At 38.4% G+C, this 15,000-nt stretch overlaps 1 protein-coding gene across 1 annotated transcript in view; it reads right to left on the bottom strand.

Annotated features, from left to right (window-relative positions):
* The window catches only part of LOC138013240 (cysteine-rich motor neuron 1 protein-like), a 16,608-nt gene extending 5,455 nt beyond the window's left edge, over positions 1–11,153 (bottom strand). Inside the window, exons 1-5 of the mRNA XM_068860262.1 lie at positions 11,016–11,153; positions 7,901–7,990; positions 5,248–5,290; positions 4,075–4,374; positions 1,107–1,346 (exon numbers count right to left, since the gene is read on the bottom strand). Of these exons, the coding sequence (XP_068716363.1) occupies positions 1,107–1,346; positions 4,075–4,374; positions 5,248–5,290; positions 7,901–7,987 (670 nt within the window). The 5' untranslated portion in view covers positions 7,988–7,990; positions 11,016–11,153. The remainder of the gene's footprint in view (positions 1–1,106; positions 1,347–4,074; positions 4,375–5,247; positions 5,291–7,900; positions 7,991–11,015) is intronic.
* Positions 11,154–15,000: the final 3,847 nt, after the last annotated feature.

Genomic DNA, 15,000 nt, shown 5'->3' with positions numbered 1-15,000 from the left:
GGCTTCCCAGTGTTTTCCAAGCAATGGTCGTGTTATCAGTGTAAACAGGTAGGATATTAAGTGTTTTTTGGGAGGGAAAGTTCAAATTTTACAAGCACAAGGGGCTGAGCACACCCTATAGGAGGGTTCCGGGGGCATCCTACGCCGGAACATTTTATAATTTCAAGTCCTCGGCCGGAAACGCGATTTCCACTATTCTGAGGCAAAGTCAGGGTGTTTTAATATCATTTTTAAAAGTTAAAATGCCATTCTTTTTGCATCAAAATGAAACAAAGCTGCGTATAAAACTACGATAAAAATATACTGCATTTGATCTTTTCTTCAATTTTGTGTTTCGTCAAAGACGGGATCAACAAAAAGCATTCTTCGGGGGTATCTTTCTGCAAAAAAAGCTGAACCACAGCATCGTCACGGAAGTCAACGGACTTTTCGTAGTGAATGTTCAATAGAGTCAAAACCCTGAGAGCCTTAACTTACATGATTATCAATTTATTGCATTTAAGATTGACTGTATTTACTTTATATTTGTACAGGTTTTTGACGTTAGCTGTTTTAATTTATTAGGGGGTCCGATCGAACCATCTAGGCGCCAACAAGGGGTTACGTTTATACTAGTTCCAATACACGAGAGCCGGATGGGAGCACCTAGTCTGAACCTGGCCTTGGAGCGCCTTTACACTTTTGCGACTATGTTTTATCAAGCTATTAGGTGCGGTTACACGGTGCACTTTTACTGTGGTAAATTGCCTTTTCACCACGGGAAACTGTATTTAGTAGTGTGACCGACGCTTCCCGAGGTAAATTTCCCGTGTTAAATATCCATGGATACGTCAAAAAGATCAGTGGAAGCGCCCATGACATTTAACGTGGGAAGTTCGAAGGGTGTTTTGATGCCCGAGGTACAAGAGCCAATCGCTATGCTGATGAAGTTGTGATTAAGTTTCCCGCCAATGAATTGCGTGAGATTTCGTTTTACCTCGGTAATCTTCGTAACGTGTGACCCCTAGTTAACGCGGTATACTAAAACTCAAGTGTGAGGCACCGCGGGATAATTTACCATGGGAAATGGCATTTACCATGGTGAGTGTAACCGCACCTATTAATACCTCGTTCGCAGGCAGGGCAGCATTGATCTGGTCTCTTTACATAGCGATCGCAACTGGAATCATTTAGAACACAATGGAAAATGTGGTGGCAATCGACTAGCAATCCATTTTGACACGTGCACTGGTCACATACACCATTCACCAGGTTTCCATTGTAGACTTCCATGCTTTGGCCATCTGTAAAGGTGTATCCATCGACGTTGCAAGTAGAATCAGCTGCCTTTGGTTGTATTGGGTTCCCTGAGGTTAAAAATCAATAAACTTCTCAAAGTGTGATAAAGCAAAAGATCGGAAATAGCGGTTTATGACCGAAAGTGGAGAGCAATTTGAAGACGCAACTATAGTCAGATGATTAAGGTGTATTGTGCCCGTGGGGAGGATTCGAAAACTAGTATCTTGGCGACGTGCAAAAAGGCAACTTATAAATCAGATTTGTAGGCAAGACTTCCGTAACGCTTCTCGCATGCGCATGCTCTGCCCTTTGAATCGACATTGTGTCTGCGGCGTTACGGTTTTAGGTTCGAATCCTGCTTCGGACTCTCATTTTTCAATTGTCCTTTTTCCCGTCGCCAAGCAACTAATTTCCTATATTTGAAGATTTTACCATTGCAATTGTTACTTTCGGTCACTGGCTGAAAAATGCCAGACTTTTCCCTTACCATTGGCAGGGGTAAAATGAAACCCAATCGTGACTCATCACCTGGTGTTTTTTTTTTTCCGTGCCTAGGGACAGGATTTCAATTTAATGCAATTACTTACATTTTTATTACTTAAAAATGTAGGCGCGTGGCTTTGCAGAGCCCGCAGAACACTGAGCAGGATCCGGATACGTTTCCCATTTAGTACGCAGAAAAACGACCCAAGAGCTCAACGGGTAGAGCATATCCGATCGGTGTTTCGGAGGTCGTAGGTTCGAACCCTCATAAGTATCCAATCTTTCAGTTGTCCTGTCGCAAAGCAACTATTTGCTCAACGCCTTTCCTTATGGACAGCCCCATGCATTGCAATCTTCATTATTATACCATTCCATTATTCGTCTGGAAGTGCGTCATTGAGTAAACTAGTGAAGAGCATTCACTGGTCTCTTCCAGTCTACCATCAAAGCTTTTCAGGGTTAACTGATAAATTCTTACGTTCAAAAGGTGCGCATGATTCCATACAGATAGCTCTTTATGAAATACACTACTCGGTAGTTCTGATTAGAAACGATAGCCTTAAGGCAAAAAATGTAAACAAAGATTTCCCTTTACCACACCTCTTGTCATGCAGTTTGAAGTGAATTCAGGAAAAAAAAAAGTGCCCAAGTCTAGAACAAGGCGAGGCCACAAAAGTTTGGACTACCTGTCCGAGCCGATTTAACTAGCATCTGTGTTTTTCATACGATTTTGACGCTTATGAAGAGCTTTGAGAGGTAGCCTCAATTTTCCGAAAAGACATGAAGGTCAAACCATTTGCGGATGTAACTCCAATATCAACACTTTCTCCTCAGTCATTTTAATGACTCTCGGTCTCTGATTGTGGTGTGTATCATTTGATGCTATCCTCGACCGGTGGCTCAGGTAGTTGAGCATGGAGCTTTCGTGCGGGAGATCGTGAGTTTAAACCCCGGTTGTCCCAAACGGTCAGACTCTTTAGTCTTCTAGAATACGGACTATAGACCGGAGGCCCCGTCTCAGAATCCTGCCTGTTAACCAAAACTGTGGGACGTTGGAGAAGCAATACCCTGTTCGTGAAGAGTATGGGCCGAGAACCCCGGTGTAGTGGTCTGTCCTCTTTTCCATTCATATTGCGTAGGTTGGGTGGTAGGTGAGATAATAATAATAATAATAATAATAATAATAATAATAATAATAATAATAATAATAATAATAATAATAATAATGATAAAATAATAAGTAACAACTTTCATATTTACCCAGGAAGCTCCACTTACCCGAAAGTGGCTTCCACGAAGGTCCTGCATCGATCGATTTGGAATTTAGAGATGTTGGTTTATGAGGAGGCTAGCGGGAAAAACCGGAGAACCCAGAGAAAAACCTCTAGGAGCAGAGTAAAGAACCGACAACAAACTTAACCCACAAATGGCCACCAGTTCAGAATCGAAGTCGTGCCACATTGGTGGGAGGAGAGTGCTATAACCACTGCGCCATCCCTGCTGCCAGAGAAAGAGTTGCAAACCGCTATGAAGACTGTATATGCGATATTTAGAAAGAAGGACAGTGGCAGTACACTTCATCAGTACGCTCCATCAATAACATTCCGCAATGTGATAGCCATGTATTGCTCAGACTGACTTTTCAGCCTAACTGTAAATTTAGCGACCAAGTCAGACTCAAGCTTACAAAAGCTAACAAGTGTCTTCACATTCTCGGAACTCTACGAAAGGAACTCTTTAGCCAGAAAGAAATAGATCATTTGTTGAAAACTCTAGTTTTCTCCACTTTGATATGTGGTCTCCCTGTGTATGGCGCTTGTGATTCTGACCTTAAGAATGTTATACAGCGTTTTTTTAGACAAGTGCCATAAGCGTCATTTTACCGCTCAACCAGTCAGCATTTTGAATCTTTTGGAACAGCAAGATAAATCTGCTTTCAATAGAGCTATCAATAATTTTATGCTAGGTGCATGATTCCAAAAAAAAAAAAAAAAAAGAAATAAAATTTAATTTGCGTAGGAGAAGGTGTCATCTTCCTCAGATAAAAACGGAGAGGTACAAGAAAACCTTTGTAAATAGACTCATTTTTGAACATAATTTAGTATAGCATTATTTTTATATCATATTATTATTGTATTTTATCGTCTATGTTTTAATATATTTTCACTGTAACTTAGAATATGTATTTTTATCCTTTGACTGAATAAAGACTATTATTATTTTTATTTATTACTACCATTACCATTAAACAACAAATTGTTTTGTAACAATAAACTAGTCTCAAAGTAGATTGAGAAACCCTTAAAATCTTACCAACGAGGCGATAGACGTAATTTGCATTTTTCTCGCCAACTCCATTGAAGCAGTTTTTGCTTTTTCTGCGAAACATATAGTTTGCGTTTTTACTAGACCAGCACTCTCCATAAAATTGAATTCCAACTATTTTATAGCCCTTTTTGAATGCCTCCTCGGCGCAAGCTTGAATAACATGAGTCATATTAGGATAGTACTTCCAGATCCATCCATTTCCTCTGAAGTTTTTCACCAATTTTTCCAATGACCTGTTTTTCCTGCTATCGGAGAAACAATCAACAGGAATGTATCTGACTTCAACTGCAAGAGAAAAGGGAGAGCCAGATTTTAGCTTCGAAATGAAGCTTAAGAACGCGACGGACGGATACCAGAAGTGAGCATTTCGCATGCCAGGACGGTGGTGTCTCCCTGGATTTTTCAACTAATCGTCTCTTATAGTGAAAAAGTGCTTTGCAATATAAATGTGTGATGCATGGTCAAGAAAACTGAAAAAGGAAAACAGCTCCCTTTTGGTTCCCGTCCCGTCCCGTCCCGTTCAAGAGCGTCGCACGAGGGCGGGGGTTCTAAAATGAGGATAAATAAAAGTCTCATGCACTAATAAATTAGACTCCCCTCTTCAAACAAAAGTAGTATGTAGATCCCTTCCCAGCCCTCCCATTGAAACAATCCGATGCTAGGTACCTCTTCTACCTTCAAATATTTGCTTCATCAACATCTTCATTTGTTGTTAATAGATTCAATGTATATGCCCACAGAAACAAATGATTTGAAATTATTAAATAAATGCACAAGTTGAACTGTTTGTAAAATAAATCCCCAAAGATGCCGTAACAATTATTATTATCACCTGTATCACATTGATAATGACACTTGGCAGAAGCGTAATGAGGTAACTAAGGATATTTTAAGTTTTGTTTTTCTCTCAACCAATTGGTCTCGACTTGAATAAGGGTTATGTTTTTTGAAACTATTTCATCATTTTCGAGTATTCAATGTAACCTTTTAAATCTTTTTTTAGAAATATGAAAGGGCACGTCAAACCTTTTTATCCCGGTATCAGATGTGATTTCATACACTTTTACACTGACAGGCAGTTCGGGACAAGGGATCTACGCTTCTCCCGATTGTATTTAAGTCTCCCGTCAATCAGCATTTCCAGGATAACGTTCTCACCGTTTACATCCCTAACAGCAATGGTTTTGGATTCCCTCGCCTCCTGGAAACAACGGACAGTAAAATTTTAATGTGTGCAAGACAATTTTTGTCACTGATTATAATTATTACTATTATCGTTATCAATATTAATGTTATCATCATCATCATTATTAGTCTGGGTAATCAAATAGTATCAAATGCAGGTGGTGACGAGTGAAATTAGGGAATAATTTCACGTGTACTTTGTCCAATATCAAATAATTTCCCGAGCCCGCTTTAGGCGAGGGAAATTATTTGATTTTTGGACAAAACGCAATCGAAATCATTCCCTAATTTCACAAGTTTAGCATTTGATTAGCTATTAATGTCATAGGTGACAATTTACGTTCATAAGACGTCACTTTGGAACCGTAGAAAAAGTTGCCATGGCAACGTTGTAATTTCACTTGTGAAATTATAAATTAACGCTGAAATTTCGCGCCAAAGTTAAAGAGACATTTGTCAAACTTCTTAGCAGCACGACGTAAGATATCGCTTTGATGATCCATACGATGTTTTTGAAATTCATATTTAATCAATACATGTTTCGGATGAAATATCATCCATCGTCAGTTGACAAATGAGAAATAAACTAATGTTGAGCAATAAATAGTGTAACAAAGTGAGATATAACATGAATAATTAAGGATGAAGGCGAGAACAGAATAAAAACACCCAACCACGAAACAAAACAGAAAAAACCAAACTGTTTAGGCTAAGAAAAGAAACTAATTAGTATGAAAGGGATAAATTAAGATGTTTGACTTGGGAATTTAAAGATGGCTGCTCCCAAAGGATATGCATGGCTTCTTTGATTTTCAATTGGAAACGTGTGGAAGCAGAGTCGAGGATTTTAAAACAGTCTTCTAAACACCGGGAGCGACAATTTTCAGAACCTCTCAAGTGCTTAAATATGTGGGAATGTTCGTCGGAGGCGAGATGTTCACGGATGCGAGTGGCGAAATGTCTATTGGTTTCACCAATATAACAGGCATTACACATCTAATTCTTAGATGTGCTTTTAGATAACCATAGTAATCAGGGCATTATTACCTCGGTTTTCCACAAGAAGACCTACACCGGTCTTCTCACTAATTATTACAGCTTTGTACCTTTCAGTTACAAATTAGGACTAGTACGCACTCTGGTTGACCGAGTATTTAAAATTAATAATACTTGGACTGGTTTTCACTTGGACATAAGCAACCTTACCAAAACATTAAGGAAGAATTTGTTTCCTTCTAGCGTTATCGAGAATGTTGTTAGAAAATTTCTCAACAATTACTTTACCTCCGATTCCTCTCAGAGTGTTGCTCGGAAAGACAATTGTTTGTATTTTAAATTACCGTACATCGGTCCCTTTTCCATCATAACAAAACGCAGAATTAAGAAATTAGTCAACAAATTTTGCAGCGACCTGGAAATTAAGTTGGTGTTCACCCCGTTTAAAATTAGGAGTTGGTTTGGGGCGAAGGATCCCATCCCTGCGGGTTTACGATCGCGAGTCATTTACAAGTTTTCATGTGCAGGCTGTAATGCCTGTTATATTGGTGAAACCAATAGACATTTCGCCACTCGCATCCGTGAACATCTCGCCTCCGACGAACATTCCCACATATTTAAGCACTTGAGAGGTTCTGAAAATTGTCGCTCCCGGTCTTCAGAAGACTGTTTTAAAATCCTCGACTCTGCTTCCACACGTTTCCAATTGAAAATCAAAGAAGCCATGCATATCCTTTGGGAGCAGCCATCTTTAAATTCCCAAGTCAAACATCTTAATTTATCCCTTTCATACTAATTAGTTTCTTTTCTTAGCCTAAACAGTTTGATTTTTTCTGTTTTGTTTCGTGGTTGGGTGTTTTTATTCTGTTCTCGCCTTCATCCTTAATTATTCATGTTATATCTCACTTTGTTACACTATTTATTGCTCAACTTTAGTTTATTTCTCATTTGTCAACTGACGATGGATGATGTTTCATCCGAAACATGTATCGATTAAATATGAATTTCAAAAACATCGTATGGATCATCAAAGCGATATTATTATTATTATTATTATTATTATTATTATTATTATTATTATTTCATACATCTTCGATCATGGCCATAAACATCATCATCATCATCAGTTATGATGATGATGATGATTATTATTAATTATTATTACATTTCAACGACTTTATTCCTACATTACTCTGCAATACTACAACTCATTTCTACTGTACATTACAGTAGTGGATTAATATCACTTGTTTCACAGTACCAAAGTTACAAAACAGTTGATTAATAGAGTGCATGTTGGCACGGGTGTGGTCAGTGCACAGATGCGGTCACATCGTGGTAACTGGCTTAGCAACTAAATATTGGTACTCTTGTCTTCGCTAAGTCCGTCGAGCTCAAATGAAAAAAAATATATAGAAAAACAAACAAAACAAAAACAAACACTTTGGCGGCTGAAAAATGACTCCGCGAAAACTGGAGGTGCATGAGAGCACGAAAAAAATGGCCACTAGTCACCAGACTTCACACGGCCGCTAACTTCACACCTTCCCTCAATATATTATGTCAGAGAACTGCTCGTAGTCGAGACTCTAACTTTGCTGACAATAATTTATGATCGTTTGCACGGTACCTTTGTGATGAATGAATTTCCATCTGTTGGCAAAATCACGATGCTGATGAGTACCACTAAAGCTTGAAGAAATACTCGAGAATCCATCACCTTTTGAAAAAAATTTACCTTAGAGTCTCTATGTGAGATATTTATGGAATGGAAACTAGTTTTACACACAAAATGAAATAGTTCCCTATTCACCAATGAAACTGGACCTGTTTCCGTTATTTTGGTAAACTATTAGTAGTTAAGACTAATTGGTAAAACTACAAAGTAGTTAAAAGGACAATTGACTGTCGCTGAGAATTACCTTGTTGTATATTTAACAATTATTCCATGAGCGCGCATTGGATATGAGATGATAGATAGCCAACGAGGCGCGTAGCGCCGAGTTGGCTATAATCATCTCGTATCCAACAAGCGCGAGTGGAATAATTGTTTTATTAAAAACGCCCCCAAAATATAGAAAACTAGACTACAATAAATATAAAAAGGCCCAAAAAATCATGCATATGCTTGCCGTGTTTGTAGATCATGGTATAATGGCTCATAACCCATGATGGCTTAGCCAATCGAAACTCTCGATTTGCATTATCCAATGATCCAGTTTTTAATAAAAAAATTGTGATATTCCATGCCTAATCATTTACTAACTGATTAATATTATATATTAAATTTTCAATCTCGGATATTGCATTTCTAGCTTTCTGATTGGCTCACTCAATCTTGGTTACCAGCTCATATACCGTAATGACCCTATTTGGAAACTGATTGCGTTGGTCGTTTTGAAAATACAGTTTACGTCATAGAAAGCGCGACGCACGGGGTTTTATTCACGAGTTGTTTTGTGACACAACATCCTGTCGTTCTCTAAGTAAAACAGTTCAGAATTGTAAAATAATGATTCTCGCGCAAAAAAACCCATTACTTCTAAGCCTTCTAGTTGATGTTCCTATTTGTGCAGAATAATTGTTTTTCATCTAATCCCTTGAGACCTGGGTGAGAATGGTGTTTGTTAGTTTGTTATTATTGGTTTGAGCAGGTTGAAGTTTTGGCAGCTATTCAGCTGATATGGACCTAATATACCCACCCTCCCATATACTCACAGAGGACAGCCACAACAAAGAAATAATTATATGTTATTTGCCAGCTGGGAGGTCCGTATAGCAAAAAACTGTGACTAAGGTCTTGAAAATGCTGCCCGAGGCCGCAGGCCGAAGGCAGCTTTTTCAAGACCGAAGTCACAGTTTTTCGCTAATCGCGCCGTCCCTTAGCTGGTAAATAACTCATTTGTTTTTTCCTCTCTCTCTCTCCCTTCCTCACTGCAATCACTTTTTTAGTTGTTGACTCGTACCGCGCTTGATAGCGAATGTAGTATTAAAGCGACTTACAAACTGAACGTTTCAAACATTGGGTAACATTAAACAAGTTGGGTAACATTATACCTGTCTCCAACGGTCTGGCAAGCTCTCATTTATTTATAGTTAATATTTGTTTTTTTCGGGATACACTTTTTAGCTATTACTTTTTCTGAGCAGCAGTGAACCATTTGATTAGTCTAATTTGGAACTCTCCTCGGCAGGGACACCTGAATTAGTTAATGCTTGCTTTTGCACAATATATACAAAAAAAAAAAGAGAAATATACATATTTTTCAATTCTATTTCCAAACCTCTTGTCTAATAAAAAGTAACTTCCGTATGTAAACGACGGATTCGGTGTAAAAAAAGAAATGGAAATTTAAGGTCATCACACAAGCCTAGGATTTCGCCCGCCGTGAGCGTGCCGGATGAGAAAATTCCGCCCGCCCCCGGAACCAATCAGATTGCAGGATCTGTTGAATTCCGCCCGCTCACGCACTGAGGAAAAAAATATAATAAAGATATGTTTAAAATAGCATTTTAGTAGGTGTTTTACAATCTTAGTGTGAATCTCCGTAAAAGCGAGGGATTTCTAAGTTCTATTCCATGTATTCCTACTCCGGAATACAGCCAATCGAACGAACCCTAAGATCAAACAATCGACAAAAAACTCAATCTTGATTCGCTTCAACGCGGTTATTATACCGCTACATTCATACATTAATGAAAAAATAAATTTAAAATTTTTTTTAAGCTATTAGGGAACGAATGAAGATGGATTTTTCCTTTAAAGTGAATCGGTGCGTGGACCAGGAATTGTCATATAGCAGACTAATTGAAAATATATGAAATGTCATAATGTATTTAAACAGCGGATGGGAATGATTTTGACAAACATGATCCTCAGAAGAAAGCAACTTGCAGACGTGGCTTGATGGACATCACATTCCTCAATGCAAGTACGTACGTACTGACAGAAGATACTTCGGAGTCTAGCGATATCACTTAATCTGGATACACGAAGCCTATAAAAACGTTCGATATTAGAACCTATGATTGTAAATTTGAACTCGTCGAACAGCTTGCGAGTTTGTGTTGTGTTTTAAGTGAGGTTTAAAAGAACTCCAGATTAAGAATATATGAGTATTTCAGCTAGCTACGGACTTCGTTTCGTTGGCCAGTTACGGAAAGTAAAAAACAGTCGCAGATGAGGAAACGAACGTCATTTGCACGCTCGTGAACAGAATGATCTTCATTTTTGTTTTCGCGTTGATCACTAGTTTTCTTCAGAAACTCCATAAATCTAAGGGATGCGAATTGGAAACACTGAGCATCTGCGCTTTCCTCCTACCATTTTAAAGTGGACGTTTTTTTAGGGCGTGGGGAAAGAGAGGGAAGAAGTTTTTCCGGATGGAAAGAAAACTGCCTTCCGCGAAAACAAAAAAATACTATTGCGAACAAACGAACAATTTATTCCTGAATGATGTCGTCTTTACCATTTTCAGTTGCAATTTGGTTTTTCCTTGGTATTTTTTTGTGTAGCGAATGTTAGTAACGATAGCCTATAATTGCACAGGTGTAAAAAAAACTTGTACGTAAGTTTTTCCAAAATTGCCTAAAGTTAAGGGTTTTACAATTCAATCTATTGTTTGTTTCGTTGGCGAAATAACGTCTATCCTTGCGCGTTAGATTTCAAGAAAAAAATAGTTTTTAGGTTACATTTCTAAGATTTCTTCTAAAGTTATTTAGTTTATCAAGAAATAAATTCTTACCCAACGAAACGTTCAACAATTTCCAGAGGTTATATGCTAAGCTTGCTGGTACTAAGTGAGGCCAAACTGATTTAATTCCAAGCGCTAGTAACGACAAGTCTTGATTCGGCTGTCAAGCTTGGTCAAAATTCAAAATCTCTGCAAATATGTATTTGAAAATCCAATCGCTTTGTCAATCTCACCAAACAAAGTTTTTCCCCTGGAGTGTAAATATTAAAACAAATCCATCGAAAAGCAAATATTACTCTTAACACTTCCTGAAGAAAGGAAAACTTTTAAAGTAGTCATTACTAATTATCGATCTGCTCAGTGATTCTAAAATGCATAAGTAAAAAAAAAAAAAACAGGATCTCTTCTCCTTTCTAGTGTTAATCCTTCAACGTTTCAGCTTGAGAGACCTGATTTCAGACAACGAACTAGGGTGGAAAATTATGGACGCATATTTTTAGGCTGTCCAAGTCGGAGACTTCGTAAAAACAAATATCACACCCAAAAGCTGTGACGTTGTACTGATCTGTTTTCTAATAATCACAAATAAACCGTGGCAAAGAGCCAGCTCAAAGGCAATGAATTATTTAATGCAATTATCACCAAGTACATCTCAAATTGAGGTATTTTGATTTTGAAATATTCGAAATTTGTTGCAAAAACTCGTTCCACCGAGGCAAATGTTTCTCAACAATGTTGTCAGAGGTTTGAGGCAATTTAATGAAGGCAATTATTTATTTTACAAAGTAACTAAAACATGGAAAATAGTGAAAAAGAATATATAGAAACAAACTTTTACATCAAAAAAAAAAAGTATAGTTTCTTGGGCATTCATAATATTAAGGCACGGCAGTTGGGCTTGGTGTTTGAAAGAATTATATGAGTTCCTTTTCAAGAAAGTTGTCTTAGGCTTTATCATCGATAAACGCAAGATATACAAAAAAATAATTTGGTTATCGGAAGCAAATAAAAGGAAAAGTAGCTTAGTAATTGGTTTAATTTTGCGTAGGAACCATAGTTTGAGCGGAAGGTCAAATCAGCTGACATGTAACTGGCATGATCTCAGCTGACACGTGAAAAACTAATTTGGAGCTCTTCATATTTTTTCGGATCTTTTTGAAGCAATTAGCAATAGTATACACCATGCAAGCATTTTTCGGAGAATTTTTTTTCTTGGTAAATTACCTTACCTTTTTTAATGTGCCTAGTCTATTCAGTAGGTCTTTATTTGCACGTACCAGGGGATTGTTTCACGAGATCAAACATGGAGATATATTTGAGCCTTGCTCCCCTCCTGTTTAACTTGTTTAGAAGCCATCTGTATTATTCGCATGCGCCGCACGCAATCTAGAAAGTCGGCTATTAGCTGAGCACACCCCGCAAGTGAAGTGTAAAATTAAAAAAAACTACATGATGCGCAAAACTCGTTTCCAGTCTCCATATGAATTGCGGACTTTTAGAAAGAACTTGCACCACAAACCAAAAGGAAAAACCTAATCTTTAGTTCGAATGAAAATTGGAGATTTCATGTAGTCTTTGTGGAGTCTACCCAAACGTTGAGCTAAACCCATTCAATTTTGTCCTTTTGGAGGTCTGTTCCAAAGACGGGAAATACAGTATTTCACTCATACAGAGTTTTTTTCCAAAGTCAACATGGAAGAGGAGATGGATGATGCGTTTGAAACAAACAGCGAGGGAACTGACGAACAGTTACTGTATTGGAGTTCGTCAAAAACAACAAAGGCCTCCTTTAGGAGCCACCACATTTGTAAAAGTTTATAACCATTTCTTCTTTGCTGTGTCTTCACCTTCGCTCGGCTTATAAGTGAATACACGCCAATTCGGTGTTATTTAAAAGCGATGAAAAAGAGAGTTTTTTTTTAAATTGTCGACTATAAGCCGAGACCCACTGCTAGGCTCATATTTCGCTGAACTCTAGCTTAGGTTGTGCCAAAAATAGCTTGGCGTATAGCCGAATAAATACTTAGGAATCGTTTTGATGTTACGTCGTTAACGCCGCCATGTTGGTGGACGAAAACAAAAAATGTTCAGTTCACCATTGTTCAGTCTGTGTATTTAGAGATTGCCTGAAGACAAACTGATAAGAAATTCGCAGTACTTTTTCCGTTCGTGGAGACTTAGCAATACCCACTCTCGAAACTTAATCTGGGGTGCTTTCCGTTCGACCAGAAGTTTTAGTTATCAACGAATATTGCCACAAAATAAAAACTCGATGAGGCCCGATGACATCGAATGATTTAATGGAACGGGATTTTCGGGTATTTCCGGCATTCCCGGGAACCTTAGGCCGACCATTTCACGAGGTATACCCAAATTTCCCAAAAAAAAAATCCGGGATATTTCCATTCCATTCGAAACCTTACCCGGATTTTCCCAAAGTTTTGGTCAAATGAAAAGCGCTCTTGGTATTAGACGCAGGCAAATAGGGTGTACAATAGAAATGCACGGAACCTTTTTTCACTTAGCGCGTGCATCCGAATTGCAATTTAGATTTACGTCGGTTTCGAAAACATCGCCATCTTGTATTAATCTCCCTAAAGAGACTAAAGATTATGATGTTACCAGTATTCTTAATTTTCTTGAGCATAAAGAAAGCGAGACAACCGGTGACCTAGTTTTGTGACAATCTCTTCGCTTTTCTTCTCTAAATGCAGACTCGTCTTCTGCATTTCAAGAACCTAGTTCACGCGATGCAGGGAGACTCAGGAGGTGTGTGTTGATACAAAGGGACAGCAGCTTCGTTGCCATTCAAAGACAAGGTCAACAGCAAACTACCAAAAAAGTGTGCGTTTTGTTGACTCGCAACCCGTTGGACGAAGACGGAAGGCCCGGGAGTTTAAGAAAGGTCGACGACAACGATACTTTTATGAAACCTCATCTGAAAATATAACTTTGCGTTGTTTCGAGTTGTTGTAATTATCATCGCAATCAAATGGAGTTGTTCTCGGTGCTAGTAGTAAAGCGGCTATTATGAGTTTGGACTGGTGTGGCGTCGAGGGTCGACGTTTTGAGCAAAAATTGAAAACTCGTGTGCCCACCTTCGTCATACTAGAGAGATTTAGCATCATAAACAGCAAACGACAGGCTTTGTCGTGTCAAAAAGCAGAAAAAAAATGTTATTCTAACTGGGCTGTCTCTTTAAGGAAGCTGCTCATCACTTGAGGATAACAGAAAATAAATGAGCTAACTGATGAAACACGTTTCCTTGATTTAGTTGGCTAAAACGCAAATTTCAACCGAACGCGGTGGTAAATCTCTCTAGTACATAAAATTTGATGATTTCGAGTCGTTGTCAGGACGACAACAGCAATGAAATGTCCCAAAATGTAAAACGCCTATGCGGTGCAGGGCCGTTATCTCGTTCATCAGCTGTGGTTACAATGGCCGTGTTTTCACGACAACCGTTGTCTCCCTGAAAGTAGTTTGTTTGAAGACTTCCTTAAGCGACTTAAAAATGATGGACTCTCATTGTACCTGGAGAAGGCTCGTTTGGCCATCCGAAATATAGTACACCACTAAAATAAAATATACGTTGTACCGGCTCTTGCTGAAGATATTTAGCTTAAAATGATACCTATTTTCATGAGTAAGATTAAATGAGGAGAGAGCACGTGCCAATACAATAATAAAAATAATAAAAATATCCAACTCGCTTAAGCTACCTGGTTTGGTGGCTTAAATTTAATGAGAATTCTATTGATTTTTGCCGACTAGCTTAACTTTAAGCGAGTTGGGAAGGGAACCGTTTTCACGAAATTTTCGGCTGTCACTCGCTAAGCGACTTGAAAAACCGCTTGTGAAAACACGGCCACTAGCCCTTTCACCCATGGGTAAATAGCGTTTGCCTACGGGTGAGGACGTTTTTGTGTGTAAACGCTTTCCCTAGACCGAAACTCTCCTAGGGTTATTTCCATGGATACACCAAAACGTCCCATGACAGTTCCTGAACTGAAAAGTATGGTCTATCTGCTTTTAA

Source organism: Montipora foliosa, chromosome 8 (genome assembly GCF_036669935.1).
Source record: "Montipora foliosa isolate CH-2021 chromosome 8, ASM3666993v2, whole genome shotgun sequence".
NCBI lineage: Eukaryota > Metazoa > Cnidaria > Anthozoa > Scleractinia > Acroporidae > Montipora > Montipora foliosa.
Note: the sequence above shows the minus strand (reverse complement) of the source record. Positions and strands in the feature narration are given on the sequence as shown.